This window comes from Mustela erminea, chromosome 13, assembly GCF_009829155.1.
Source record: "Mustela erminea isolate mMusErm1 chromosome 13, mMusErm1.Pri, whole genome shotgun sequence".
NCBI classification, from domain to species: Eukaryota; Metazoa; Chordata; class Mammalia; order Carnivora; family Mustelidae; genus Mustela; species Mustela erminea.
In genome coordinates, this window is record NC_045626.1 from 83666700 (window position 1) to 83694111 (window position 27412).

The 27412-nt window shown below is 42.4% G+C and overlaps 1 protein-coding gene across 5 annotated transcripts; it reads left to right on the plus strand.

Moving 5' to 3' along the window:
* On the plus strand, window positions 1-26467 carry BRAP (BRCA1 associated protein). Of its 5 annotated transcripts, none has more exons than XM_032310767.1 (13): window positions 1-256; window positions 2201-2362; window positions 3060-3258; window positions 3858-3914; window positions 4578-4767; window positions 9861-9974; window positions 11637-11785; window positions 16268-16343; window positions 17001-17139; window positions 17521-17630; window positions 18529-18618; window positions 23680-23783; window positions 26004-26467. In XM_032310767.1, the coding sequence occupies exons 1-13, from the start codon at window positions 175-177 to the stop codon at window positions 26365-26367; spliced, it is 1836 nt and encodes a 611-aa protein (XP_032166658.1). In that variant the 5' UTR covers window positions 1-174; the 3' UTR covers window positions 26368-26467. The 5 variants fall into 5 exon arrangements, with proteins under 5 accessions (XP_032166658.1, XP_032166659.1, XP_032166662.1 ...); XM_032310771.1 differs by lacking the exon at window positions 1-256 and adding an exon at window positions 263-383; XM_032310769.1 differs by lacking the exon at window positions 1-256 and adding an exon at window positions 390-767.
* Window positions 26468-27412: the final 945 nt, after the last annotated feature.

The window sequence follows — 27412 nt, forward strand, 5'->3', positions numbered from 1 at the left end:
GGAAGTGAGGGTTGTTGGGGCTCGGAGGGTAGCGCGCGGAACTGCTGCTACTGAGGCAGTGGCGGCGGCGCTGAGGCGGTGGCAGCGCTGCCGACCCTGGGCCGCTCGGCCTCTCAGCTCGCCTCCCAGCATCGCCTGAGCCCGCCGGGGCCCGTGCCGGCCAGCGCCTGCCCTATGAGTGTGTCACTGGTTGTCATCCGACTGGAGCTTGCGGAACACTCGCCCGTCCCCGCCGGCTTCGGCTTCAGCGCCGCCGGTGAGTCCCGCGGCCTCGGCAGCCTTCCGTCTAGCCCCGCTCCTGGGCCCGAGAGGCTCGCCCTTCCAGAGTACCGGCCCGGGGAAAGGCGGCGGCGAGGGCCTTTGTGTCAGGAAGAAGCCCGGAGGTAGTTGAGATCCGTCTCATTCCATCCATCCAAAATAGGCCTCTCGGATGTCATCTCTGGGAAGCCCTCCCGGTCCCTCCCTCCCGGTGCCTTCCCACGGGCACTCTGTTTACACCTGGCGCGTCGCCCTCTCCACCCAGGGTTGGAGTCAAGTTGTGTAAGTCGCTCTCCTCCAGGCTTTGTGAAGGCAGCAGCTGGATCCCAGAGATGGTGACGGTTCGTGGTTTAATGAAATCGTTCCTCTTTGGGAGAATTTCTGTTTAGGCGCCCTGCAACTCCAGTAGTGACTGTAGCTAAAGTCCGTACACTTCCTGTGTCGCAGCACTGGACTGAACACCTTGTGTGCATTGTCGTCTTTCATTATCTTCACACCAGCCCTGTTAGGTAAATGTACGTGCTTTTTACAGATTGAGAAACCGAAGCCCAGTGATTAAATGACTTGCCCATAATTGTGTGTAAGGGACGAAACTGGGCTTCTAACTCAGAGCCGGACTTGAGAGTCTGAGCTGTTCGTTACCAGCCCCGCAGCCCCCCTTCCTGGGGAATGCAGCTGTGACTGTGTTCCTTGGACCTTAAGCAATTTCCTAACAATAACATTTATTCAAGAAGTAATTGCCCAATGCTCACTCTCTGCTAGGACTTTAGTTGTTTGCAGAATCACACATGGTCCCTGCTTTAATGGCACCACCAGCTCAAATGAGGTAGACAGATGAATTAAATAATTACAGAATGAATGTGGAATTACATCCATGAAAAGCTGTGAAGGAAAAAAAAAAAGTTTGGAAAGCTATCACAAGAGGATCTTTTTGGTTTGTGAGGTAGCCTGGGGCAGGTAGAGAGGGTGTCCTTAGAAACTCCCCCTGAGTGTGTGAATTTTGGAGCTGCAAATTAAAAATTGAATATGACTTAAAAAAATTTTTTTTTTAATTTTATTTATTTGACAGAGATCACAGGTAGGCAGAGAGAGAGAGGAGGAAGCAGGCTCCCTGCTGAGCAGAGAGCATGATGCTATCCCAGGACCCTGGGATCATGACCTGAGCCGAAAGCAGAGGCTTTAACCGACTGAGCCACCCAGGCGCCCCTAAAAATTGAATATGACTTTAATGGGTTACAAGCATCTTTCAAGTACAAGTGATCCCTAAGTTGTGAAAGTCAGCTAAATTGACATTAGGCACGTATACACTTCTACACAGGCCAGTCGTTGATTCACTGATTCAGCAAAACTTCAAAGACCTTCCAGGGTGTGCTACGTGCTGTGGTGTAAGTGCTGGGGATAATACAGTGGTGGGCAAAACAGGCCTGGTTCCTGCTCTCGTAGAACTTATAGTAAGAGTATTTCAATCAAGTCTCCAAATTCCTTTTCCATTTTTACATGATCACAGATTTTCATGGTATGATTCATGGCTTGAGACTAATCCAGGGTTTTTAAGAAGACTGCTGCCAAAGGTTTTTCACATTTTTATTTATGGACTTAAGACCTTCATTTGGTGCTCAACACAGTTTCACTTTACTAGAGTTTACTTAAAATGTTGGTTCATTGTTGACATTACTGCTGAACCTTCTTTAAAGCTCTTATTTTCATTGATTTGCTTTAAAGTGCATGATTTCACGAAAACAACCCCGCATTTCTGAATTTATTGCACTGGGTGTTTATTACTGGGTACTGAGGAGCCCCAGAGGTGAGTGAGAGATGCAAAAGCCCCTTATTATCTTGGAGGAGGGCAGCAGAGAGAAAAGGGAAGCTTATCGATGGATACATTGAAAGTGCAGAAGAGCTTGTTTTATTATCAGATATTAATCATTCATGTGTTCCTTAGCCGGGGAAATGTCTGATGAGGAAATCAAAAAGAAGACACTAGCTTCAGCCGTAGCCTCTTTAGAAGGGAAGTCACCAGGGGAGAAAGCAGCAATCATACATCAGCATCTTGGCCGTCGAGAAATGACAGATATGATCATTGAGACCATGAAGTCCAATCCAGGTATGCTTTCTAAAACCCCAGACTTGTGTAACATAAGTCCCTGGTTGCCTGTCTTATACATGTTATTCCATGAATCCATGATTTTGACCTCTAGCGTACTTTTATCTTTCACTACCTGTGTGCCTTACATCAGATTGTGAGGCCACATTTCAGCATCTCCAGACATTTCTCCTAAATTAATACTAACTAGGTGGGTTGACAGCTTTATTCAGTGAGGAGAGCTTCTTGCCATCTAGGTTAGTGGCAGATCACCACTGAATCCAGATAAGCATGTTGTGTCTCTCCCCTCACCCTGTACACACACTGCCAGCTCACTCCAATCCAGAGACTGGCTGTGTACTGTATCTCCAGCGTGGAAGTGAACAGAGCTGGTAGATGTGTTTTTCCAAATTAATAGCCCTGAATATCCCATTTAGGAGCACATGATGGAAGACATCTGTTTTTATTATGATACTGCCAAATGTAATAGCCACCCTTAAGTTTCTGCGGGTATTAGTGAAATTTTTATGGGGCAAAGAGTGCTTTCAAGTTTAGATGCTCCTAAAAACTTGGCTGCTCTGTAAATATAGTTCTTAATGCAATACATTACAATTTTTCTGTTGAAGTTTATTTTTCTGACTCAGAATTTTAACCTAATTAGAATCCTTCCACATATTTCCTATCAGTTTGTAATCTGCTAATTTTTGATTTGTGAAAGATGAGCTGAACGCCACAGTGGAAGAAAGGAAGTCTTCAGAAGCATCTCCCACTGTACAGAGAAGTAAAAATCCAAGTGTTGAATGCATAAACGCTGCTCCCGATTCTCCATCCAAACAGCTTCCAGACCAGATTTCGTTCTTTAGTGGAAACCCATCAGTTGAAATAGTTCATGGTATTATGCATCTATACAAGACAAAGTAAGAAAAACCCTTTTCCTCTTGAATTGGTCTGGTGGGGTTTTTTGGGGGTGTTTTTGTTTTGTTTTGTTTTGTTTTGTTTTGGGGGGGTCTCAGGACAGTGAAGAATGTCTTGCCCTGCAGAGCAGTGGATATTTTAAGGTTCAGACGGAGAGTACCTTTCATATAATGTGTGTTAGAGAATTCTTAGATGTTTTACATTTGGTTAATCTTATAGATTGGGTCAGAGCTTCTTAGAAAAGAAACATGTGGATACACTTGAAGAAAATACCTAAGAAAATATTCCCTGAGAAGGTAGGCATGCAAGATGACTGGAAAATTAAAAGGAAGGAAGATAAAAAGGATAAAAACATTAGAAATGATTCATAACATCATTGCAGTCTCATATCCCCTCATATGTTTGCTAAAGAAGCTGTTAAGTCAGTTAATGGACTACATTTTCATTGTCTCTTTTACCCTTTTTTGTGGTCCACACAAAACTTAAAAGAAGCCAAAGGAAAAGAAGTGTTTGGCTGGATAATCTATAAGCTGGGTCATCAGCCCCTTGGATAATTGGTAGCTGATCTCTTTAAAACCTGTCCTCCTAACATATTTGCTAGGTCCCCACTGGGAAACAGTGAACACTCAGGTCACCTTATGGGATCACACCTGTTGAAGTAAGTTTGCAGCATTTCAAAAGCAGATTGCATTGTGGGAGTTTTTTTCTTTTTCCTATTCCAGCTATTCCAACCCAGCTACACTTGCTGTAATCTTCAGCGTCACATCTTCATGGTTCTGGATGCTCTTATATTTAGAACACTCCTGTTCTAGACCGCTTGAGAGAAGTACATAATTAGAGGTGCCCATGAACTTGTAGATTGATCCATACTCTAGGTGTCTCTCTGCCTTTGTGGGAGTTTTCTTTAACTTCCAGAATAGTGATTTTAAAACTTAAGGAAAAAACATAGAGTTGTGCTTCTGAGTTACCAAATGAGAGATTATTATTGAAAAGCTAATGAGAATAAAGCACAAACTGCAGATTTATATTTGTAATAAGCTTTTAACTGAAGGTTAAGAATTTCAGTAAAGTTTCAGTGGTGGGTGTAATCCAGGCCACTGCACAGCTTGCATTAAGCTCTGTTGTGGACAGTGTTGAAGGTATTCTACATTTACCCAGGTCGTGTGTGTTTTCAGGTATTGTAGCACTCTGTTTAAATCAATCTGTGAAGTATAAGGTTTATTTTTTTTCTATTTTCTTGGGCATAAAAGTTGTCTGATTAGTGTTGTCTGAACTAACCATACCTCATCCATTCAAGACAGTCTCATTGTTGTCTTATTAGTAAGATGACCTCCTTAAAAGAAGATGTGAGGCGCAGTGCCATGCTGTGTATTCTCACAGTCCCTGCTACAATGACCAGTCATGACCTTATGAAGTTTGTCGCCCCATTTAATGAAGTCATTGAACAAATGAAAATCATCAGAGATTCTACTCCAAATCAATATATGGTGCTGATAAAGTTTAGTGCACAGGTAAAAGTTAAGATATTAAAAATCTCTTTGCCACAGAAACTGTGTTTTTGAAACTGTGTGATGCTATCTGTGCGTGATTTATATTTTGCTTTTAAGATTCTTGATATACCTATCTTCTAGGGTATTGTTATTCTAGAAACCTTTCTAAATTTAGTAGCAGACACTCAATGCTAATTCGTACCCATAATGTTTTTATAAAGCAGATTGGGTATGGAATCTAGGGTTGTATGTGTTTGGTTGTCCAGCAGTAAATATGCCAGTAGAGTAGTAGTCCCCAAACTTTTTGAAATTGACGCTATATTATTATCTGCCCTTATAACACTGTGCCCCTGCTTCTTTCATTCTCTTTTTAAAAGATATTCTCTGGCACATTTTAGAAAATAAAATGTTTTATACTTTTAGTTTTGGTGATGAGGGATTTGGGGACATTCCTTGAAGTATTAAAGATGCTTTAAGAGTTCTGATTGGAAATCACTGCAACAGAGACGCAGAAACAGTGAAAGGATGGTGATATTTTCAGTTTTGAAAAGTACTTGCACGTGATTATAGATATTTTTGATGTAAGAAGATTTTGACATTCGCTTCATTTCACTCTTCACATTAAGCAACATTTTCCGTGTGCCTCAGTTCTAAAGATGTTAGGAAGACAGTCTCTTGGTTTTACTTATTCATTCTTAATAGTACATGTATTTCTGTATGAATTTAAGAGTGAGGTAAGCTTTAGCTGTTATCCCGGTTGTTAAAGAGACATCCTATCTGTAGGTTTTGGTTTGTTGTTGTTGCTGTTGTTGTTTTAATGACCTGTTTTATTTGTTCATTCATTAGGTTTTGAAATGCACCTTTGTCAAAAGTTACTTCTTTCTTATCTCCTTGGTAAACAGCCTTCCTGAATTTGGCCCAGATAAACAGTTCTTGCTTGCAGATTGGCAAAGAGTTGGTCTGCCTTTAGATTGTTTGCCACTGCCTCTGACCAGTTACCAAGATTTGTGGGTGAAAGGGAGTCCATGACACGAGGTCCATTTGTCATCTCCTTCCTCCGTGCAGAAATCCAGAGTTGACCGCAGTAGCAGCCATTCATTGGCCATGGGGAGGAAATTAAGAGAAGCGAGAATTGGATTATGTTTATGCCTATTCCACGGGCAGCAGAAAGAGAACCCTTAGTGTAGCGCTCTATGTATGAGAGGGGACACAATTGGTATCTTTAACCTTTACAAAATATCCCCCCCCCATTGAGGTGAGACGTTTAAAATAGGTTTGAACTTTCCTGCACACAAACTTAGACTTCACAAGTTGACAGTGAGAATGGAAAAGCACTTCAGCAGCTGTGTTGACTGACTGTCAAGAGACCTTCCAAGGTCATTGAGGAGCTTTGCAAACAGTGGGCAAGTGGTATCTTTTAAATATGGTAGCACGTGTAATAACAAGGATAATGATGATAATTTGCAGTCTTACTGCTTGTGCTATACCACTCTCTGCTAAGTGCTTAATGTGCATTATCTCATGTAGTCCTCACTACACCCCTTTGAAGTAAGTAAGTACTGTTATTATCCTTGTTTTACAAATGAGGAAACTGACTGCGGAGAGGTTAGTGATTTGCCCTCAGTGACTGAGCTGGGATTTGAACCCTCACTTTTAATCCTAGAGCATACTCTTCTTTTACTAGGAGTGGTTAAAAGTGTGGGGAGGGGGAGATTATCACTTGGCAAGAGATTGTGTAATGCCAGTATTTTAGTTATAGCTTCTACTTGACAGGACAGTCAGCAAATGACACAGGAAAAGTCATTGAAACAGATCAGGGATAATGAATCATTGAATGTTACATCAAAAACTAATGATGTATTATAAGTTCGCTAATTAAACTTAAAAAAAAAAGATTGGGGGGACACCTAGGTAGCTCAGTCGGTTAAGCCACTGCCTTCGGCTCAGATCATGATCCCAGGGTTCTGGGATCAAGTCGTCCCGCATCGGGCTCCTTGTCCAGCAGGGATCCTGCGTCTCTCTGCCTCTGCCTGCCGCTCTGCCTGCTTGTGCTCTCTCTATGACAAATAAATAAATAAAATCTTCAAAAAAAAAAAGGGGGAAAAATGTTTAAAAGCGTATTAGACTTTTTAAGTAGTCTAAAGTCTGCTAAACCCACAAACTGTAGCAAGGACCACCCTTTATAGTGTGCAGGTAATGCTGTGGAAATTTTCTGTTACTATTAATGGATTTTTCTGCAGTCTCTTCACCTCTGTCTTTTGACCAAGTGCATGTTGTACGAGCTTACGGATGTTAGAGGCTATGAAACATTGTACTAGCTCTTCCCCATGGGGATAGAACCCTTGACCTACGTGAGTTGTCTTATTTATTGCTAATGCTGCATCTCAGGGTCTGAGCTTATCCTATCAGCGATTTTCTAAGGTCTAAAAATACCCTCCTAGTATAAGACTTTAAGTTGTTAAATTAATACTGGGCCCTAATGAAAAAAATTGGCTCAAATAGGTACCAGCTGTTGAGCACTTATTAGATGCCAGGCCTATTAAGTGCTTTTCATGCATTGGCTCCTTGAGTCCTCTCAACAATGCCGTGAGGTAGGTGTTTACTTTCATTTTTATAGTTGAGGAAACAAGCATGGATAAGTCACTTGACCACACAGCTAATAAGTGTCTGAGTTAAATTTCAGAACCACGCAGCCTGACTCCATAGCTTAGGCAGCTGACTATATTCTTTTTCCTTTCTTTTTTTCAGCAGAGAATTTTTATTGAAAGTAATCCCTTCTCTGTATCTCTTAAAAGCTCTGGAATTTCTTTTGGCCTCGGCTTTATGCTATAGTGTTCTAATGTGATAAGCTTACACAGTTGTACTGTGATGCTTAGGAAACTTAGTCTTTGGGTAAGGAATTTATAATTCATCAGGACACAGGAAGGCAGGAGGGGGTTCAGTTTTGTAGTTCTTGGGGACAAAAAAAGAGAGAGAACCTCTCAGTAGAGTGTGCAGGCTCACTTTCACTCGTGTGCTTAAGACAGCCCAGCAGACCTCTCTTTTGAGAAGTAAAAACATGATCTTAACACTGTAGTCGATCACTGTGACAGTAAAGGAACACGGGTCATAATGGATTTTTCTTTTTCTGAGTTTATCCTGTGAAGAGGACAATTAGAACAAAAGACTCCGGGGGGAAAAAAAAACCACAACCAAAAACAAAACCAAAAGCAGGGTTTCTTAAAATGTTGGGCTCTGTACAATGCAAGCATTTTTAAATAAAAGAGCTGTTTCTTCTGTGTTTTTTGAAGTTAGCTTCAGGCTTTTGTTTTGTGCATTTCAGTGGTGGGTTGAAGTAGGAACCATGCGTATTTTGTTCTCTCCTCTGGTCCTAGCACATAGCACAGTGCCTGGCAGATGCTGGGTGCCCAGTAAATACTCAGACAAGCTACATTTCCAATACGAGATTTTAAACAAAGAGATCCATGTGTTCAAAAAATACATTTCTTTGTCATGGATAAACAACTCCCCCAAGAAAAGAGCCATTTATCTGGTAGTGAGTAGATTTTGACATCTGCTCAGTATCACAGACTTTGTCCCTTCCTCCAAGGAAGTGTGCTTGCTTAGCAAGCATTTACAGAGCCGGAGGTCTGGGGAGGGGTCTGCCTCTCCTCACTGGCACAGGTGTAGCCAGCTCCCGGTGGCCTTATTTCTGGGTAGTCACTTCCCTTGGTATGCAAACCTACTTGCTCACCGTACTGCTTACTCATCCAAAGCATTTCAAGAAAAAGACGTTGCTCTTGGAGAATGGGGGGAAGCCAATTTAGGTTGCCTCATCTTAATATTAAAGACATGTATTAACTGCACTCCTCACATTTTGAAGCTAAAATGCACTGTAGCCAAGACCGGTTGTTTCCTGAAAGGGAGACTCCCCGCCCCACCCTCCAAAACGAAACAAAACAGTGTCCAGAATTGATTATCTTTCCTCAGCTGCTTAGCTCATCTGGTCATATTAAAAAAATATAAATAAATCAAGAATCCACACTTGAATTACATCATTGAAGTAAAATTAAAAGCTACAGAAAAGCTCACAAACTTTTGCCGTAAGGTTCAGAATACCCTGAGGGTAGACAGGCAAGACTTTTTGCATGGTGCAGAGGTGAAACTCTTCCTAGAGGTTGACAGTGTGGCATTTCCCTTGGCAGAACACCCTTCTTCCCCGCAGGCAGCTTGTCTGTGTCAGTAGGGCCAAAGCACACGACTTGTTATGTTTGGGTTAATGTCCATGTGGGATTGAAATCTAGACAAACCTTGGCCTTCCACCTGCCTCTCAGAATTGCTGAGTTTAAAAACTGGAATCATGTCTTTGTTTCTTTCTACTAAGGCTATTCTAGAAGGTTGGGTTTACTTGTGCTCGTATTCACAGATGCACAGGTGCCTTTAGAGCTTTATCTGCAGGGGCCTGTTTCCCCTGACTATTTTCCATTCCAAGTATTTTAAAGGCTGGTTCATCTTGGGCCTCTTGATCTTGGCCAAGGGGTTTGCTTTTGATATTACGTACTAGGTTGTTTAAAACCTCCTTATTTGTGATGTATTATTATTATTATTTGGTTTATTGAAGAAAAGGAGTTGGCTTTTCACTCCATACCAGTCCCTCTGGTCCTTTATTCTCTCTAACATAGATCCTGATGTTTTTTAAAAAGAAATCTTTCCTAACAGTCGTCCATTATGATTGAGTTGTAAGCTTTGCAAAAACAAGTGTTTGTTTTCAGCTTCTGAGAAAGTGCTGATTCGAGGAAAAAATACTGATATCAAGGGAAATGATGGCCATTGCTGGTTGAGTATTAAAGTCGAATTGGCTGTCAGCTTATTGCACTTCAGCAGCTTCTGCTGGTTTAAGCAAGACTGCGGTAGATCAGGAAACATTGTAGAAACGCAGGATATTGACTCGCAGGGTTTGACTCACCTAATGAGCCTGCTTCCTTAGATGGTGCTTTTGGTGGTTGCTTTCTCTCCACTAAGTATAAATTTTAAACACTGTTGAAGAGAATAATTGAAGCTACGCATCTTGAATAAAAAGCACATTTGCAGGATGTTTATTTTAACTTTTTCCTTTTCTCCATTGGTATACCTAGGCTGATGCAGATAGTTTTTATATGGCGTGCAATGGCCGCCAGTTCAACTCAATAGAAGATGATGTTTGCCAGCTGGTGTATGTGGAAAGGGCTGAAGTACTGAAATCTGAAGATGTAAGTGTACATCTTTCTTGTGTTTTTGTGTGTGTGTATAGCACACACACATATGTGAATGTCATAGGTTAAATGTTAGGGTACCTGTGGAAGTGTCTAGAGTATGCCAGTCCATAGAGACAGAGGCAGGTGAGTGGTTGCCAGGGCCAAGGGAAGAGAGAGATGAGGAGTGACTGCACTGAGTACGATATCTTTTGGGGATGAGAAGGATATTCTAGGATTAGTGGTGAGGGTTGCACACCCTTGTGACTATACTAAAACCTGCTGAATCGAACACTTAAACATGGCAGATTTTATATTAAATGAATTTTATCTCAGTTTTTTTAAAGTATCCCAAAATGTTAAAATTATCTGTGTTATCAAAATTGACTGTTCATCTATTCAGAGGGCCTGGATCCTAAAAGAAGCATTTTTACTTTAACTATCAACCCTTGGTCCCTGTGCTAATTTTTAATTCTGTTTGGATAACAATCTATAGTTGTTCTGCTTGGCCACCCTCCGTGGAACCTTTTCCTACAAAATGTGTTCACTTAAATCATTTTATAAAGTAAGTAGTAGGTTCAGCTCTATTATATTTTTAAGATTTTCTTTCTTTTAAGGTAGACCTGAAAGGTGTTTTTACTTTGAAATCGGCTTGATGGAAATAAGTTTTGGTTTGATTGTTCTATCATTAGATTAGGTAAAATAAAAATTGACAGATGATATAATCAGCCTTCGTTTGTGCCAGTTTTAGAGATTTTTTCCCCTCTAAATGAATGTGGCTTCTTGAGAGAGTTCCTGTGAAAAGCTGCTCTTCAGGGACCATAGAGAAATGTGATTTTTTTCAGCATGTCCTTCTGTGCATACCTCCCCATCTTTGGTTCAGTGATTCCTGCTCATTTTCACCTGGCGGGCTCATGTCAGTTACTGTCTTGGGCGAGGAGCAGGGGTTGCCTACAGACCATTATGCCCCCTATTTCACACCCTACTATAGCTTCCTAACCTTTTTTCATAGCACTTATGACCACTGGTACTTGTAATTATAGCATTATGATTATGATCACTGGTAATTTAAAAAATTTGACTTTTGTCTCTCTATAGCAGATTTTAAGCTCTTTGAGGACAGGCCTGACTTGGTTGGTTGGCACCGAGTGTGTCCGTTTTGCTCACCATTGTGCTACAGCTAGAACAGTGTTGGGCACACATAGCAAGGACTCAATAAGTGTGTATTAAATAAATGAACAAATCAGTGTTGTTGATACTATTATCACTTCATAGAAAGTGTTAAGTCTTAACTTACTCTGTAGAAAAATCATTGCTTTTATTCATGTGTGTTCTGTTCTAGTTACTGAGCCTTAGAAGTAGGGCCAAGGGTCTGGTAACACTTTAGATTCTCTTTCAAGTTTTTGGTCTCCCCTCCAGAGTACCAGCTCCGTGAGGGCAGGGATCTTTGTTGGCTTATTGGCCACCCTGTCCCCAGTGCCTTGCACAGCGCCGGGAAGATAGGTGCTCAGTTAGTATTTGTTGTGATGAAAATCTTACCAACGTAAGTTATTTGCACAGAGCAAAAGTGTTAGCAGCATCCTGCCAGGAGTCAAAAAGCAGCAGGAAAGCTAGTGTTAAAACCATATATATTAGAACCATGGATGAAGAGTGAGGCTTACATGAGGTGTTTCCCTGTAGGGCGCCAGCCTCCCCGTGATGGACCTGACCGAGCTCCCCAAGTGCACAGTATGTCTGGAGCGCATGGACGAGTCCGTGAACGGCATCCTCACCACGTTATGTAACCACAGCTTCCACAGCCAGTGCCTGCAGCGCTGGGACGACACCACGTGAGTGTAGGAGCTAGTCCCCCACCTCTCAAAGCCCGTTATTCCCCTTTCCCAGAATTAAAAATAGCCACCACCAAAAGGGAACCATTCCAAGTGCTTGACTTTGTTCACGTGAGCACCACAGCAGTGCAGAGGTTACCCGGAAGGGCCTTCCATTTTTCTTCCCTTGCCTCCGTTCATATGGTAAGCAGTCAGCATTCTTACAACACCTCCTCCTCAGTATGTTGATTCAGAATCTGTGTGGGATTTCCAAAAGCAGCATGAATTGTTTGCTTCCAAGAGCCTTTGAGGCTCTTCTACCTCAATGAAGTCTAGGTCTAAAATCTCCTTTATCACCTGATGTTGACTGTTTACTTTGGTTTTCTTACCATTCGGACTGTGGTCTAGCATTTCAGATTTGTATGCTGGTGGTGGCACAGTGGCCAGTAGTAATAGCAGTCACTAAGTCTGAAGCACCCATACGCCACCCATACGCCCTGTTTCCCACTGTAGAAGGGGCCTTATTTGTAGGATGGCATGGCGCAGGCAAAGAACTGAGGTGTAAACTGTACCTTGGTTTTTGTTCTTTTAAATCAAGAGTTGTTCCTTTTATAAACTGTGCTGTAGGGCTTAGCTAGAAAAGTAAATCAGCTGCTGGCCTGGGTCTCCCACTACAGAGAGGAAGACACAGAATCAAATAATCAAGCACACAGTTGTGGCCGTAACGGGTTACGAAGGAACAGCATGCAGCGTTATGACTGGAGAACTAGGGCCCTGAGATAGCCAGGGCTGCCTGAGATGTACAGTCTCCAGGAAGCTGAAGAGGCGTCAGCCCGGGAAATGGGGGCACCTGAGAGAAGGCAGTGTGAGGGCGCGGGTGTGCATGGGAAGGGGAAGATCACATGTCAAGGCCCAGAAATGAGAAAGGTGAGCATCCATAGGAATCTCTTTTCTACCCTGACGTGACCAAAAGAATGGCAGCTTTCACAGAGCAGGGACCTTGTCTGGCTTGCTCACTGCTGTGCCCTCACCCTTGGCAGGAAACCTGGCACATAGTAGGAGCTCAGAAAATACTCTTGAGCAGATAAACAAACCCAGGGTTTTCTCTAGCCTGTTTAGCTTGACATGAATCTTGCCCTAATTCTAAAGCTCCCTCTGGGGTTTCTTGTGGGGGCTCTTCAAAGAATTGTCCAGGTTTAAATTCGCCTTGAATAAAGCCACACTAAGATGTGTGCATTCCACAAAGTGTTCATCTGTATTTTGTGTCCATCTGCTATACCATGTAAGTTTTGGACACTTCTTTGTCCCCTGCCACTCCAGTTTTACTCTCAGTGCATGTTAACTGCCCCAGAAGCATAGCATTTTAAAGTTTAAAGTTTAGAAGTTTGCTCAGGAACCATATTGTCCAGCCTCCTCGTTTTAGAGAGGAGGTAACAGATCCAGAAATGAAAAAACAGCATGTTGAAAGCGTTTTGCAGAGAAGACCAGACCGGGACTAGAATTCAAGCCTCTGGATAGACAGCCTGGCAGCTAGCCTCAAAAATACACAGTTCCTTCAGCAAATATGTTTTGAGCCTCAGCACATGCATTGTATACTGCTGGCCGCTGACGGGAGAGAATCAAACATAGATCGTCCTCGGGGAAGTTCAGTCAGCTAAGGGAGCTGACATAAGTGCATACAATTCAAGGTAGAAATCAGAGGAAAATAGAGATGGCTTTCCCACTGGGGGTATTCAAGAAGGGCTACATGGAGGAGGCAGCATTGGTATGCAGTCTTGAAGAGTAGTTTTTGAACACATGGCGATGTCAGAGAAGGACATTCTGGGAAGTTTTCCCCAAATATCTCCTCAGGAAAATAAGATGACAACTCAAGTTATTTTTAAGGAGAAGGAAGCATTTAGTAAACTGTTAATGACCTTGTAATCAATGAGATGGTATGTTAACAGAATACGACATGTATAGTACAGATAAGGTGACTTTTGTAGTTTTTTCCTCAGGATCATACTTATACTTTAGAAAGATCATTCTGACATAATACAGGAAATAAGATTTCAGAATTCATGTTTTGTTTTTTATCCAACCACTACCGCAGCTGCCACACAGACCAAAGGAATGACACAGAGCTAGTCTAGACCTTGGACAAGACAGCTCGCTGCTCGTTACAGCTGCCATTTCATGGTTTCTTCACATTTGTCTTCCAGCTTCTCTCTTTTTGAAGTTTTTATTTAAATTCCAGTTAACATACTGTGTTACCTTCGTTTCAGGTGTGCAGTGTAGTGACTCAGCACTTCCATACATCACCTGTGCTCATCGCAAGCGCCCTCCTTCATCCTGTCACCTAGTCCACCCGTCTGCCCTCCCCCCTGCCCCTCTGTTGCCATCAGTGTGTTGATCTCTGTGGTTAGGAGTCTGTCTCTTGTTTGTCTCTCCCTCTCTCTACCCTTTGCTTGTTGTTTTCTTAAATTTCACATATGAGTGAAATCATACGGTATTTGTCTTTCTCTGACCCATTTTGCTTAGCATTGTACTCACTAGCTCCATCCACATTGCTGCAAATGGCAAGAGTTCATTCTTTTTGATGACTGAGTAATATTCCATTGTATGTATATGTCCCATCTTTTTTTATCCGTTTATCTGTTAATGGACACTGCTTCCATAATTTGGCTATTGTTGATAATGCTGCTGTTAACATCATGTCTGGGTGCATATGAGGCTTCTCTTTTGATACTAAACGTAGAGACTAGGTCATTTAGCATTTAGCTTTCTCTTAGGAAATATAGATCAAGCTTTGTTATATGTGATAAGAACCTCATGTTCTTCCTGCTAATTGTCTTTACTTGGTTTTGTTTACTCAGTTGGGTAACAAATGAATACTAGTTATATCTTAAATATTCTTTCTTCTTAGAGCTAGTTCATAATTAGCTTCAATTATAACCTGCTTTCTATCATTTTTGCCCATCTGACAGAAATATTCATGACTGGTACTTAGTGTTACTTGTCTTGAGTATAATAGAAAAGCATTAATGGAATTTTTTTTAAGGTTTTATTTATTTTATTCGAGAGAGAGAGCATGAGAGGGAAGAAGGTCAGAGGGAGAAGCGGACTCCCCACGGAGCTGGGAGCCCGATGTGGGACTCCATCCAGGGATTCCAGGATCACTACCTGAGCCAAAGGCAGTGGCTTCACCACTGAGCCACCCAGGCACCCTATTAATGGATTTTTTCATAGCCATTCCCCCCAGCTTTACTGAAGTATAATTGATCACCAAAAAATTATATGTCTTTAGGGGTGCCTGGCTGGTTCATTCTGTAGAGTGTGTGACTCTTGATCTTGGGGTCATGAGTTCAAGCCCCATGTTGGGGTTAGAGATTACTTAAAAATAAAATCTTAAAAAAAAACTATATATTTAAAATGTACAACCTGGAGCGCCTAGGTGGCTCACTCAGTTAGGCATCTGCCTTCGGTTCAGGTCGTGATCCTGGGGTCCTGGAATCAAGCCCTGCATCGGGCTCCCTGCTCAGCAGGAAGTCTGTTTTTCCCCCTGCCTGCTGCTACCCCTCTTTATTCTTTCAAATAAATAAATAAAATCTTTAAAAATAAATAAAATGTACAACCTGATGACTCAGTATACATACACTTTATGAAGTGTTCACAACCAAGCTAGTAAACATATCTTACCTCACACCTTTACCATTTTCCTATTTTTCGTGTGTATGTGTGTGTGGTAAGAATACGCAAAGTCTATCTTCTTAGCAAATTTCAAAAACAATATAATATTGTCAGCTGTAGTCACACTGAGGAACAATTGTTCTCCAGAATTGATTCAGTCTGGCATAATGGAAACCTTGTAACCTTTGACCAACACCTCCCAATTGCCGCCTCCCCCCAGACCCTGGTATCCCTCTACCTTTCTGCTCTCTGTTTCTGTGAGCTTGCCTTCAGTGCTATTTTAATTGACTTCTTGTAAATTGAAACTTGAGTACTTGGCACTACTGTCCTCTTCCACGTATTTATTGTATGCTAACATGCCATGTGTGTTCCAGTATTCACTTACTTTCAGTGAAATTTATTACAGATTTTAGTTTTAACTCTTGGGAGCAACCTAGAGAAGACAGAGTACCTTTTGAGTGATTTCGATCTTTGGGAAATAAGGTAGATCATTTGAAATAAAAATACCTTACAGATACCTGGACATAAAATTAACTTATCTAAAGTCCCTAATTCTAACCTGTACACATTTAATTCTTTGATCAAGCTTCAGATGGAAAAATTGGAAGAAGGCATGAAGCAGATTAAGACTCATTCCTTTCATTCTTCCTTCATCAAGATTTTGTTTTGTTTTGTTTTTTCATTTCTTTGGAGAGTAACTTGCAAGCGTTCTTGAGTGATACCATTAGTTATAATAAACATGTAGTATGTAAGAGACCAAAGATTTAAAATGCAGTTTTTGACTTTTGATTCTTGTATTCCGTCTGTACCATTCTCGTTTGGTGTCCTGTCTAGGTGTCCCGTGTGCCGGTACTGCCAAACACCAGAGCCAGTGGAAGAGAATAAGTGTTTCGAGTGTGGTGTGCAGGAAGTAAGTATTGGCCGACTGCTGGAAAAGAAGTGAGCACGGCTTTCATGGTCTGGGGTTTGCTTCAATTCTTTTTCAGGCTGAGTCTTTTTTTTTTTTTTTTTTCTTTTTGTCTACAGTCAGGCAAGATGTGTAAATAAATTATGTTATATTCCTAAGCAAAATACTCTCTGCTTTTTATTCTTTGTTTTTTGAAGAGGACTAGACTTGCTGATAAACTGTGAATATTTGTCTTGCTGTTTACTTAGAGTTCCTTAAAACCCAGAAGGAGAAAATGAGTGGCCCGTAAAAGCATCCTTGCTTGCTTTTTGGGTTTTAAACATAGATTTAGGGGCGCCTGGGAGGTTCAGTCATTAGGTATCTGGCTTCTGCTCAGGTCATGATTCCATAATCCCATGGGTCCGGGATCGGGTCCCACATCAGGCTGCCCACTCTGCGAGAGGCCTGCTTCTCTCTTTCCCACTCACCCTGCTTGTGTTGCCTCTCTCGTGTCTCTCTCTTTGTGTCAAGTAAATAAAAATTTTAAAATAAATAAAAATGTTTATTCAGAACTCCTGTAGAAACAGCTCAGCTTCATTCTCTGTCAGGCCCCTTCCCACTCTGAGTGAGCCAAGTCATGTGTTTTTGTATAACTAACAAAGGTCTTACCTTCTCTGACAGAACCTGTGGATTTGTTTAATATGTGGCCACATAGGATGTGGACGGTACGTGAGTCGACATGCTTATAAGCACTTTGAGGAAACGCAGCACACGTATGCCATGCAGCTCACCAACCATCGAGTCTGGGACTATGCCGGAGGTGAACATGGTCTCATTTCCTAAATCGGAATCATTCTGCATGACCATCTCTCCCTCAGAAACCTCTCTGCTTTCTCTTCCAGCTTGAAATCTTCCTGACAGCTGTGGCAAACTCAAATTCTCATGGTGCCCCATAGGGCACTGTTTCATATGAATGGCCCGAATTGCACATTATAAAGAGAGTTAACACTGCCACACTTGCCCTCTCACTCTTGCTTAAATTCAAATGATTTAGCCCACTTGTACAGAAGTATCACAATGCATTTAATTTAGAACACATAAAAACAAAAATTTGTCAAAGTTCAGAGTGTATGCAGGCTGTTTTCATTGTGAAGAAAGAAGCCAAACTAGCCTTGATTGATGCATTCATTCTTTTCTTTAGATAACTATGTCCATCGACTGGTTGCAAGTAAAACAGATGGAAAAATCGTACAGTATGAATGTGAGGGTGATACCTGCCAGGAAGAGAAAATAGATGCCTTACAGTTAGAGGTAAGATACTTTATTAGTAATTACTAAGTATCTTTTTTACTTCTTTTTACTGTCTTTCTGAAATGCAGATGTGGTGTTGCCACTCCCTGGCCCACATTTCTTGACGTAATACCCCAGAGCCTTCCATAAGGCTCCATCTGCTCCATCTGTCCATACCTTGCACCCTTGCCTCATTGATGTGACTGCTTCATCTTGAAGAGTTCCTGAATGTCTACAGCTCACACATGCGGCCAGTAGTTCTCTGGAATCAGCTCTCTGTCTTTACCTTCTCCTGTCTGTCGAAAGCCCTTCCAAATCTCCCCTTTTCTCAGAAGCCCTGCCAGACCCTACTGTCATAAGCCATCTATCTTTTCTCTGCTGTTACACTGCACTGTTCATCCACCCATGCAGTCAGATGGCAAACGTTTCTTGACGTCCAGCATGTGCCAGGCACTGGGACTACAGAAATAAGGGTAGAACTCTCACTTTGAACAAGTTGATAGTCTTGTCAGGGAGACCTGGTGGTTAAGTGCTGTTAATGATAGGCACCGTACTAAGGGAACTGAGAGGACTGCTTAACCCAAGGCCGGGTGGGACAGGGACAGCTTCCTAGAGAGGGGTGAGCAGTTTTCACTTATACTTTGATTTAAAAACCTGTGGTTCTTTAAGTTAGCCTGAACAGAAACGTATTTGTTAACATGCATTTCTCTGCTTACTTGTCCAGACTGGATGGTAAGCCCCAGGACAGGAGTGTAATTGACATCTCTGTATTCCCTGGTTTGTTGAGTAGAGTGTAACCAAGATGTAATAGACATTCTGATGGTTACACCTACTCTTCCTTAGGTGATTAAATGTTGAGTTTTAATTGAATTGAAGAAACTTAGTGATTAATGTTTTGGTGTCTATTCTCTGTTTCTAGTATTCGTATTTACTAACAAGCCAGCTGGAATCTCAGCGAATCTACTGGGAAAACAAGATAGTTCGGATAGAGAAGGACACAGCAGAGGAAGTAAGTTTCTGGTTTGGTGCTGCTGACGTGCCACATGGCAGGGCTATCTGATGTTGGGGTGGGAGAAGGCAGGGTACAAGAAAAGAGGAATGCTGGAATCTTCCTTACTCTGATACAGAGATAGAGAATTGTTTGGCTTCTAAAAAGAAACCTTTGTTATACTTTAGTTATATCTCAGTAAAGCTGGGGCACGGGGGAGGGGAGGATGCAGTGCGCAGAGAGAAGAAAGAAAGATTTGGAATCAGTCGTCTCACCCCAGTAATCTAACTTTAGATCAGAATTCCGAGAGAAGTGGTTGAAATGAATCATCATTATATTACAGACTTAGCCCCTAAAGGCAGTTTTAGGCAACAAGAAATTCTAGACCACAATAAGAAAGAAATTAGTCAAAAAGAGGAAAAGGAAGAGACGAAAATAATGCTGTTGTAAATGCAGCCAGCTGAACATTATTTAAGAAGGGGAGGGAAGCCAACATGTCCTCTTACCTAGGATCAGTAAATCAAGACGAATAGATTAGAATTGTATGCTGAGCTCGATATAACATTAAATATGAGGTGAGGAAGAAACGAAATACCTGTTATATATCCCAAAAAAGGAAAACTTGGGCTTAAAGACTTGAGTATTTTGGTATTTTTGAGTGGGGAAAGATTTGTTTAATTTCTGTCAGGTTTTCTAGTGCCTAGTGCAATTCCATTTAAAAAAAAAAAAAAACAGAAGTATGTACACGAGGGCTTGTAATTTGAGTCTGCCAGTTGGTTTGTCAGCTTGGGAACAGCTGCTTTGAGGAGCTGCGTGTGGGCTTCTGTGGCAGTACGATGGTGCCGAGCTCTTCGAAATCGCAGAGAAGAAAGGAAGACAGAGGTGCTAGAGCTTCTGTGGTTCCCATGATTCCTTGTTTATCTAGGGCAGAGGTTTTTAGATGTTAACAAAATCCTTTAAAGAAATTGCCAGTTCACCGCTCCAGCAGGTGAAAGAGAAAAGTGGTATGATTTTGGTGGAAACCCAGACGGAGGGCACAGAGCTCCACTTGCTTTTTTCCCGTTGCCTCCAGCACATACAAGGAACCCTGCCGGTTCCAAAGAAGGGAGTTTGAAAACTAGTGAGCTCCTCAGGGGACTCCAAGAACCTTCCTCAGGTTCTAAGAACAGTGTCCATACAGGCTTTTAAATTATTTTTAATGATGATTTTAGTAATTTTGTGTGTCCCTAGCACTAACTAGACCTTCATATAGGGACTGCAGAGCCAGGCTTGGGTCTCATCTGTGTGGTGGCTAGGATTACCCTGGAATTAGGCAGGCAGGGCCAGGCTTACACATAGGCCAAGTCCTTTGGCCCCAGTTTCTGGATATGCCTACAAATGAGGAGAAGTCAGGCTTCTAAAATTAAGGCTTAACACCAGCTTTGACATGATCTTTAGTTATAAGTTCTTGATATAGTTCCTATAAGAACCTTCCAAGTGATGAAAGTGCCTTTCCAGAGGCACTCAGGGTCACTTGATGGACTAGTTCTGAGTAGGCCTTGATTGGAGCACATATGAGAAAGACATGCCTCCAGCAGCACTCAGGAAGCAGAGCATGGTCACTGCCACTTGGTGTCAAGTTATGAAGTCCCAGGGACTAACATTGGCAACTCTGCACAGCCTGAGTAATGGGTTTGTGCACAGGGGGTATACCTGAAGTGCTTCACGTAGACCCTTGAGAGCTAAGCCTAGGGTCCGCTCTACCTTTTCAGATTCCTTAGGATTAACTGCATTCCCTAACAAATGCCCATGAAAAGCAGGTCAAGGGGCAGGAAAGCTAAACACTGAAACTTGTGGGGGTTTTTTGTGTAGAGCTAAGATGGAGGCAAGGGCAGTCCTCCATAAAAGCTGGAAGGGCTTGAAAAGGATGTTTTGTTTTCTAGTAACAAATGTCGCTTATCCATAAGTTAACGGATGCTGCAGGCTTTTTGTTCTGCCACGGTCCTCCTTTTGACCAGTCCTCTGTCCACTGGCACCTCCAGCAGGAGAGCGTGTGCAGAGAGATCCAGTAGCAGACCGTGGGTTTCACTGGTGGAGATTCTTGTTCATGGGCCTCATTGTGGGCTTGTTACAGTGCTGTTCTGCCCCTACCGCCAGCATCCTTCAGGGAGTACGATTACTATAGCGTGTGAGAGAGTCTGTTCTAGAAGCTCATGTCCACTCGAAGGTTCTTGTTTTAGTGGGGCCATGTAGGAAGAACACAGAGCAGGCAGACAGGACAGTGAATTCCCCTGAAGATCTGTCTTTTCTCATTGGACCTGGAGCTCCATGTAAATCAGTATTTTTCCAGCTGTGGATCATGAAATGAGTTTGATAGCTGGCATTTTTATTAAACAGGTAAGGTGGATATAAAATATTAGAGCACATTATCATATTTAATACTGTTTTGTGAAGCTCTTGGCGTCAGTTGTGTGTATACTGAGTATTTCTTACTGCGGGCTCATGGTCAGAAAGGTTTTAAAAAGCACTGATTTAAACCATTGTAACTTTTGTCTGTAACAATTTTAGAGAGCTTTTGGGGGCTACTTGGTTTTCATCTTGATTCAAGTGCATTTGGCCTAAGTATCTCCAGTTAGCAAAACACAGTTTGGTTCCTTTTGATAGTCATTTTTGTCCTCTTCAATTTCCCTAACTTACAGGAGTCAGTTTAGGAGAAGATGTATAAAGGATCTAATGGTCTTTTATTTTAAAACAATATTGGGGAGGAAATTAATACCAAATTAGAATTAGAGCAATTTAAAAAAAATTTTTTTAAAGATTTTACTTATTGGGGCACCTGGATGGCTTAGTGGGTTAAAGCCTCTGCCTTCGGCTCAGGTCATGATCCCAGGGTCCTGGGATCAAGCCCCACTTCGGGCTCTCTGCTCAGCAGGGAGCCTGCTTCCTCCTCTCTCTCTCTCTGGCTGCCTCTCTGCATACTTGTGATCTCTGCCTGTCAAATAAATAAATAAATCTTTTTTAAAAAATGATTTTACTTATTTATTTGACAGTGAGAGAGAGAGAGAATGAGCGAGCACAAATGGGGAGGGGCAGAGGGAGAGGGAGAGGCATGCTCCAAGTTGAGCAGGGAGCCCAGCATGGGGCTTGATCCCAGGAGTGTGGTATTATGACCTGAGCTCAAGGCAGATGCCCAACTGACTGAGCCACCCAGGCACCCCAAATTAGAGCAATTTTTTTTTTTAAGATTTTATTTATTTATTGACAGAGAGAGATCACAAGCAGGCAGAGAGACAGGCAGAGAGAGAGGGGAAGCAGGCCCACCACTGAGCAGAGAGCCTGATTCGGGACTCGATCCCAGAACCCTGAGACCATGACCCGAGCCGAAGGCAGAGGCCCAACCCACTGAGCCACCCAGGCGCCCCAATTAGAGCAATTTTTAAGCTATTTTTGTTTTCATGACATAGAGGAATCTTGCTTTAATTGTTCTTCCAACTTAACAGAAGTTGGCTATAAAGTTAATTTCTACAGTTATTTTCTTATTTAAAAAAAAACAGTGCTGTTAGAAATCTGTTAGACCATGTGGCAAGTTTTTAAAAGTAAGTATTAAAAGCAGTGACCCTTTTCCTAACCTGATGGACAATTGCTGAGAGTTTGCCTCTGCCCAAGGGTCGTTTTTCCTTTGCTGTATGGCTGTGGCCTCCAGTGTAGTACAGAGAGGTCTAGAGCTTGGCTCTAGATTCAGACTTGGTGCCGAGTCCTGGACCCACCATGCTCTGGTTGGGTGACCTTAGGCAGATTGCCTCACCGTTCTAGAAGACTGTTTCTGTAAAGCTTCTTGAAAGATATAAAGGGATATTGCTTACAAAACACCTGGCTGGTATGTGGGCCATAGGATTTAAATTCTCAGTCCCTTTCAGTTCCTGTTATTACTGCCTCATGATCCACGCAGCCTTGCTACTTCTCCTTCCCATCTAATCTTCGCCCTGTGTCTGTCCGTGTATCAGTAGAGCTGAAGCATTTCTCAGTTGTGTAGATTGTCAGACCCAAGTAAATCCAGCATCTGCTTAGCTAGACTTCAAAAGTCTCTTGGTTTCCAACACAGAATACACCAGAATTTTTAAATTCTCTTCAGTTTCTTTCTTTTTAAGATTTATTTATTTAGTTGACAGAGAGAAAGATCACAAGTAGGCAGAGAGTCAGGCAGAGAGAGTGGGGAGGCAGGCTCCCTGATGAGCAGAGAGCCCGATGCGGGGCTTGATCCCAGCATCCTGGGATCATGACCTGAGCCAAAGGTAGACGCTTAACCCACTGAGCCACCCAGGCACCCTCTCTTCAGTTTCTAAGACAATGTAGCATGAATTCATTCTCTCTGTATTGCATTTGCAAATTAACTCAAAACAAGAACCACTTATGTTCCATGTCACTTTGTGTACCTGAGAAAATTAGTAAGGAGTTTGGGAAAGGGGGAGCCTGAACAGTTAAAATCAGTTATCACTATTTTCTTGGATTAGATTAGTTTGTTAGATTATTTGAATAGTAATTTTTGGAATGTGATCTCAGGAGGAAAAAAAAATGACGAGTTAAGAGGAGGATGCTCTGGGGGCGCCAGGGTGGCTCAGTTGGTTAAGCGATTGCCTTCAGCTCAGGTCATGATCCTGGAATCCTGGGATCGAGTCCCACATCAGGCTCCCAGCTCCATGGGGAGTCTCTCCTTCTCCCTCTGACCTCCCTTCTCATGCTCTCTCACTCTGTCTCTCTCTCAAATAAATAAATAAAATTTAAAAAAAAAATAGAAGAGAATGCTGTGGTCTGGCCTCCGACAGACCATCTCCTGCTTGACTGCCCAAGTCTACTTTTGAGTCTTCCGCTTGACATTCCACTGCTCCTGATTATCCTGGTATAGATAAACAGTAAGGGGGAAAAGGGATTTCTCAAAATGTTTATTTCCATTACAGGAATTCTTTCAAATGATTGTCTCACCTTTTTTTAGTTCGGTTTGTCAAAGTTATAGACAGGTAATTGAAAAAACAGTGGTGAAGTTAGCCCCAGAGACCAGGAGCTATGCCTCTGTGAAGTGAAACTGACCTTTGTTTGCTCTTCCAGATTAACAACATGAAGACCAAATTTAAAGAAACAATTGAGAAATGTGATAATCTGGAGCATAGACTAAATGATCTCCTAAAAGAAAAGCAGTCTGTGGAAAGAAAGTAGGTGTAATTGGCCTCTTTTAATTAGCTTTTTCATTGTAACAGGCTCATAAACAGGTAATCTCCTTCACTAACACTTTCCAAGTGTGTCTGTCAACTAGGTTTTCAGGGGTTTCCCTATATATGAAGCAAACTTACTGTGACTTTGCATTTATTAAAGACGACAGCATTTCACACCAGGTGGATGCCTTGTGGAATGCAGCGCTCTCCGCTGATGTCTGTGCTTCTTGTATGTGCAGGTATCTTTCATTTTTGCCACGAGAAAGCAACAGCCTTGTACTCAGAGCTTCAGCTTCTCTGAGCCATGTGGCTGAGAACTGGCACTTAAGAGAGCGACTGTCTAAGCCAGAGGTGGTGTGTACTCTGGGATTAGACAGGAATTAAAAGCCAAATTTGTAGACTATGGTGTGAAAAGCTCAAGAACAGGGTGGCAAGAACATACTCTACTATTATTGTATGGGAAGATCGTTGCTGCTGATTGAAATTACCTTTCTAGCTTAAGTATACTCACAAATATAATGTTTCTTTTTTACCTCCAGACAAATGGATAAAGGTAAGTTTATCCAGTTTAAGGAGGATATAGCTTTAAAAGTTGTTTTTTATTTTGTTTTTGTTTTAAATAAACCTTTACTCTGGAAGAAATTCAGCTTTACAGAGGCTACCAAGATTGTGCAAAAAGTTCCCATTTCCCCTTTACCTGTTTTCCCGCTATTCAAAAGTAGGGATTATTGTAATAGTTTTTTGTTTTTGTTTTTGTTTTTGTTTTTGTTTTTTTGTATTGTGGCAAAATCTACATAACATGAAATTTGTCAGTGACATTGAATGGCATTCACGACATCCTGCTCCTATTGCCATTATCTGTTTCAAAATTTTTTCATCAGCCACAATACTCTTCACCAAAGTTGTTTTGTTTTGTTTCTTTTAAACATTTTCTTTGTAAGCAGTCTCTGCACCCAACATGGGGGCTCAAACTTAACAACCCTGAGGTCAAGAGTTATGTGCTCTTGAGCCAGCAGGCGCTCAAAGGCTTTGTGTGTGTGTGTGTGTTTTTTAAACTTCTGTAAAAACAACACTACGGCATTAAGAGAAATTAAAATACTGTCCTAAACTTTCAGCTCCCTAACAAACTACATGAAAGAATTAAAACTGGAAGGTTTTTTTCTAACCTATAGATCATGCTGTGTATCTAAAGGTTACCATTATTAATTAGTGGTACCAGTAACTATTGCCTCTTCCAAATCTTTTGCTGTATCTGTATAAGCATCTCACATACACTATCTTTTCTCTTAAAAAAATAATATTAAGTATTCTGTTTGGTAAAATACTCCATTTTAGAGATTTTTTTTTTTCATACTGGCACATCTAGAGCTATCTTGATCTTCATAAAGGCGGCACAGTATTCCATTGTCTGGAGGTCCCATAATAATTTTAACCTGTTCCCTATTGATGGACAACTTAAGTTGTCTCAAGTCATAGACTACTGTAAACTCTGTTGCAGTGAGCATTTTTCTCCATGTTTCTTTCAGTGTGGTCTGAAATAGTGCTGTGGGATATATTCTGTAGGATAAATTCCTGGAATAGGTGTGGCAGAGGGCACAGTGAAATTTTTATTTTTATGGGTATTGCCAAGGTGACTTCCAAAGAGTTTGTAGCAGTTCATGCTCCAGTGCCAATGTGTGCAAGTCCCTCTTTCCCCACATCTGAGCTCTCTGGTATTCTGATACATAAAAATGGTATCCCAGGTGGTATTTTAATTTGTAATTTTTTACTTATGAGTAAGATTGAGCATCGAGAATAGGGCGCTCCTATCCTTGAAAACTCTCCTCCAGCAAGTGCAGTGAGATCAGAGCACTTGACTCTCGGAGAATGTCACTTTTCCTCATAACTTCTTTATCGTAGCTGTTATCTCTGAGACACCTATTTAACCACAGACAGAGAAGCGGTATGAGTTTTATCATGAATCACAGAATTGTTCTGCAATTGAAAAATATCCGATGCTTAGAAAAATTGTCCCGAAGCCACGCTGTTAACTTGAGCAAAATCCTTGCTTTGTAAAGCTGTTGCAGTGGCAGCAAACCAGTCCCCTTCCACCGCAGGAGGGAGGAGTCCAGTCCCTCAATGGATTCTGAGATCACAGCGCCTCTGTTCAGTCCCAGAGCAGAAAGGGGACCGTGTCAGCAAATGAAAACCATGCTTTTGTCTTCCTTTGTCTTGCAAAAGGTGCACCCAACTAAACACGAAAGTGGCCAAACTTACCACAGAGCTCAAAGAGGAGCAGGAAATGAACAAGTGTTTGCGAGCCAACCAGGTCCTCCTGCAGAACAAACTCAAGGAGGAGGAGAGGGTGTTGAAGGAGACCTGCGACCAGAAGGATCTGCAGATCACGGAGATCCAGGAGCAGCTGCGTGATGTCATGTTCTACCTGGAGGCACAGCAGAAGATCAACCACCTGCCTGCCGAGACCCGGCAGGAAATCCAGGAGGGACAGATCAACATCGCCATGGCCTCGGCCTCCAGCCCCCCGTCTTCGGGGGGCAGTGGGAAGCTGCCTTCCAGGAAAGGCCGCAGCAAGAGGGGCAAGTGACCTCTGGGAAACAGACGTCCCTGAGACTGTTTTCCCTGGCGCGGCGGGGGTGCGCTGGGGCTCCAGTGTGAGGGTGGACCTTGAGCAAGTACAAGTGAGGACGGAGCCGCCGTTGTTTGGGTCTTTTCTTTGCGGGCACATGCTGCAGGGACTGCAGCCCGGCGGCCGGCGGAGCTGGCGAGACGGGCTGGGGCTTCAGAGCTGGCTGCCGTTGCCCACCATGATCGTTCACTAGCCTCAGGCGCTCTCATGGCCATTTTGCCTTCCTACTTGATAGAAGCCCCAGCTCTGCTGCGCATTTTTCCATTGTATTTATTGAGTTGGTGTATTTGACATTCACTTCTGGGGTCTGGTTCAAGATGACGATTTTTTTTTTTTTTTTCGGGGAACCTCAAAGGTCACATTACCTGAGGTCATAGCAGCTGCTTTAAAGAGAAGTTTGCACTGGCCACTGAGGATTTATGCAAATTCCCTAGCATTAGTCGCCTGTCACGGTCATCCCTCCCTGCATCTGGGCATTGAAGAATTGGTTAAAGGTCCCATGAGACGAGGCCGGGCCTGTAAACCGTTGGTCACTAGCCTGTCACCAGCGGCCACCTCTTGCTCCAGGGCTAGCCAGGAAAAACAAACATCCCCCGCAGGCCGAGCAGACCCAGGGTAGGAAAAATGGTGGCGCTTCTAGGTTTTGTTTTTGATGACTCCACACCACATTGTGAACTTCACGTAAGGTGGAGGCTGAAGGCTTGTTCTAAGACCCAACTCTGAGAGTGGATTTCCTAGCATCCAGCAAGAATAAGCAAGCAGATTTATCATCCGTGTGAAAATGCGGAGTGAGGCCTCTGACTAGCTGATTGTGTATTTTGCTGGGATCAGTGTTTTCTGAATGTTTACAGAAGATCGGGCTGCATGTTCAGGTTGCGGCTAGAGGGACCTTGGGCAGATTTTCAGTGATGCTTTCAAGATACAACCAAAGGCTGTTTCTAAATCCGAAGATTGGCATTTTAACAGAGCCCCTTTAAAGCAGTCATGCGGTACTTGTTGTGAG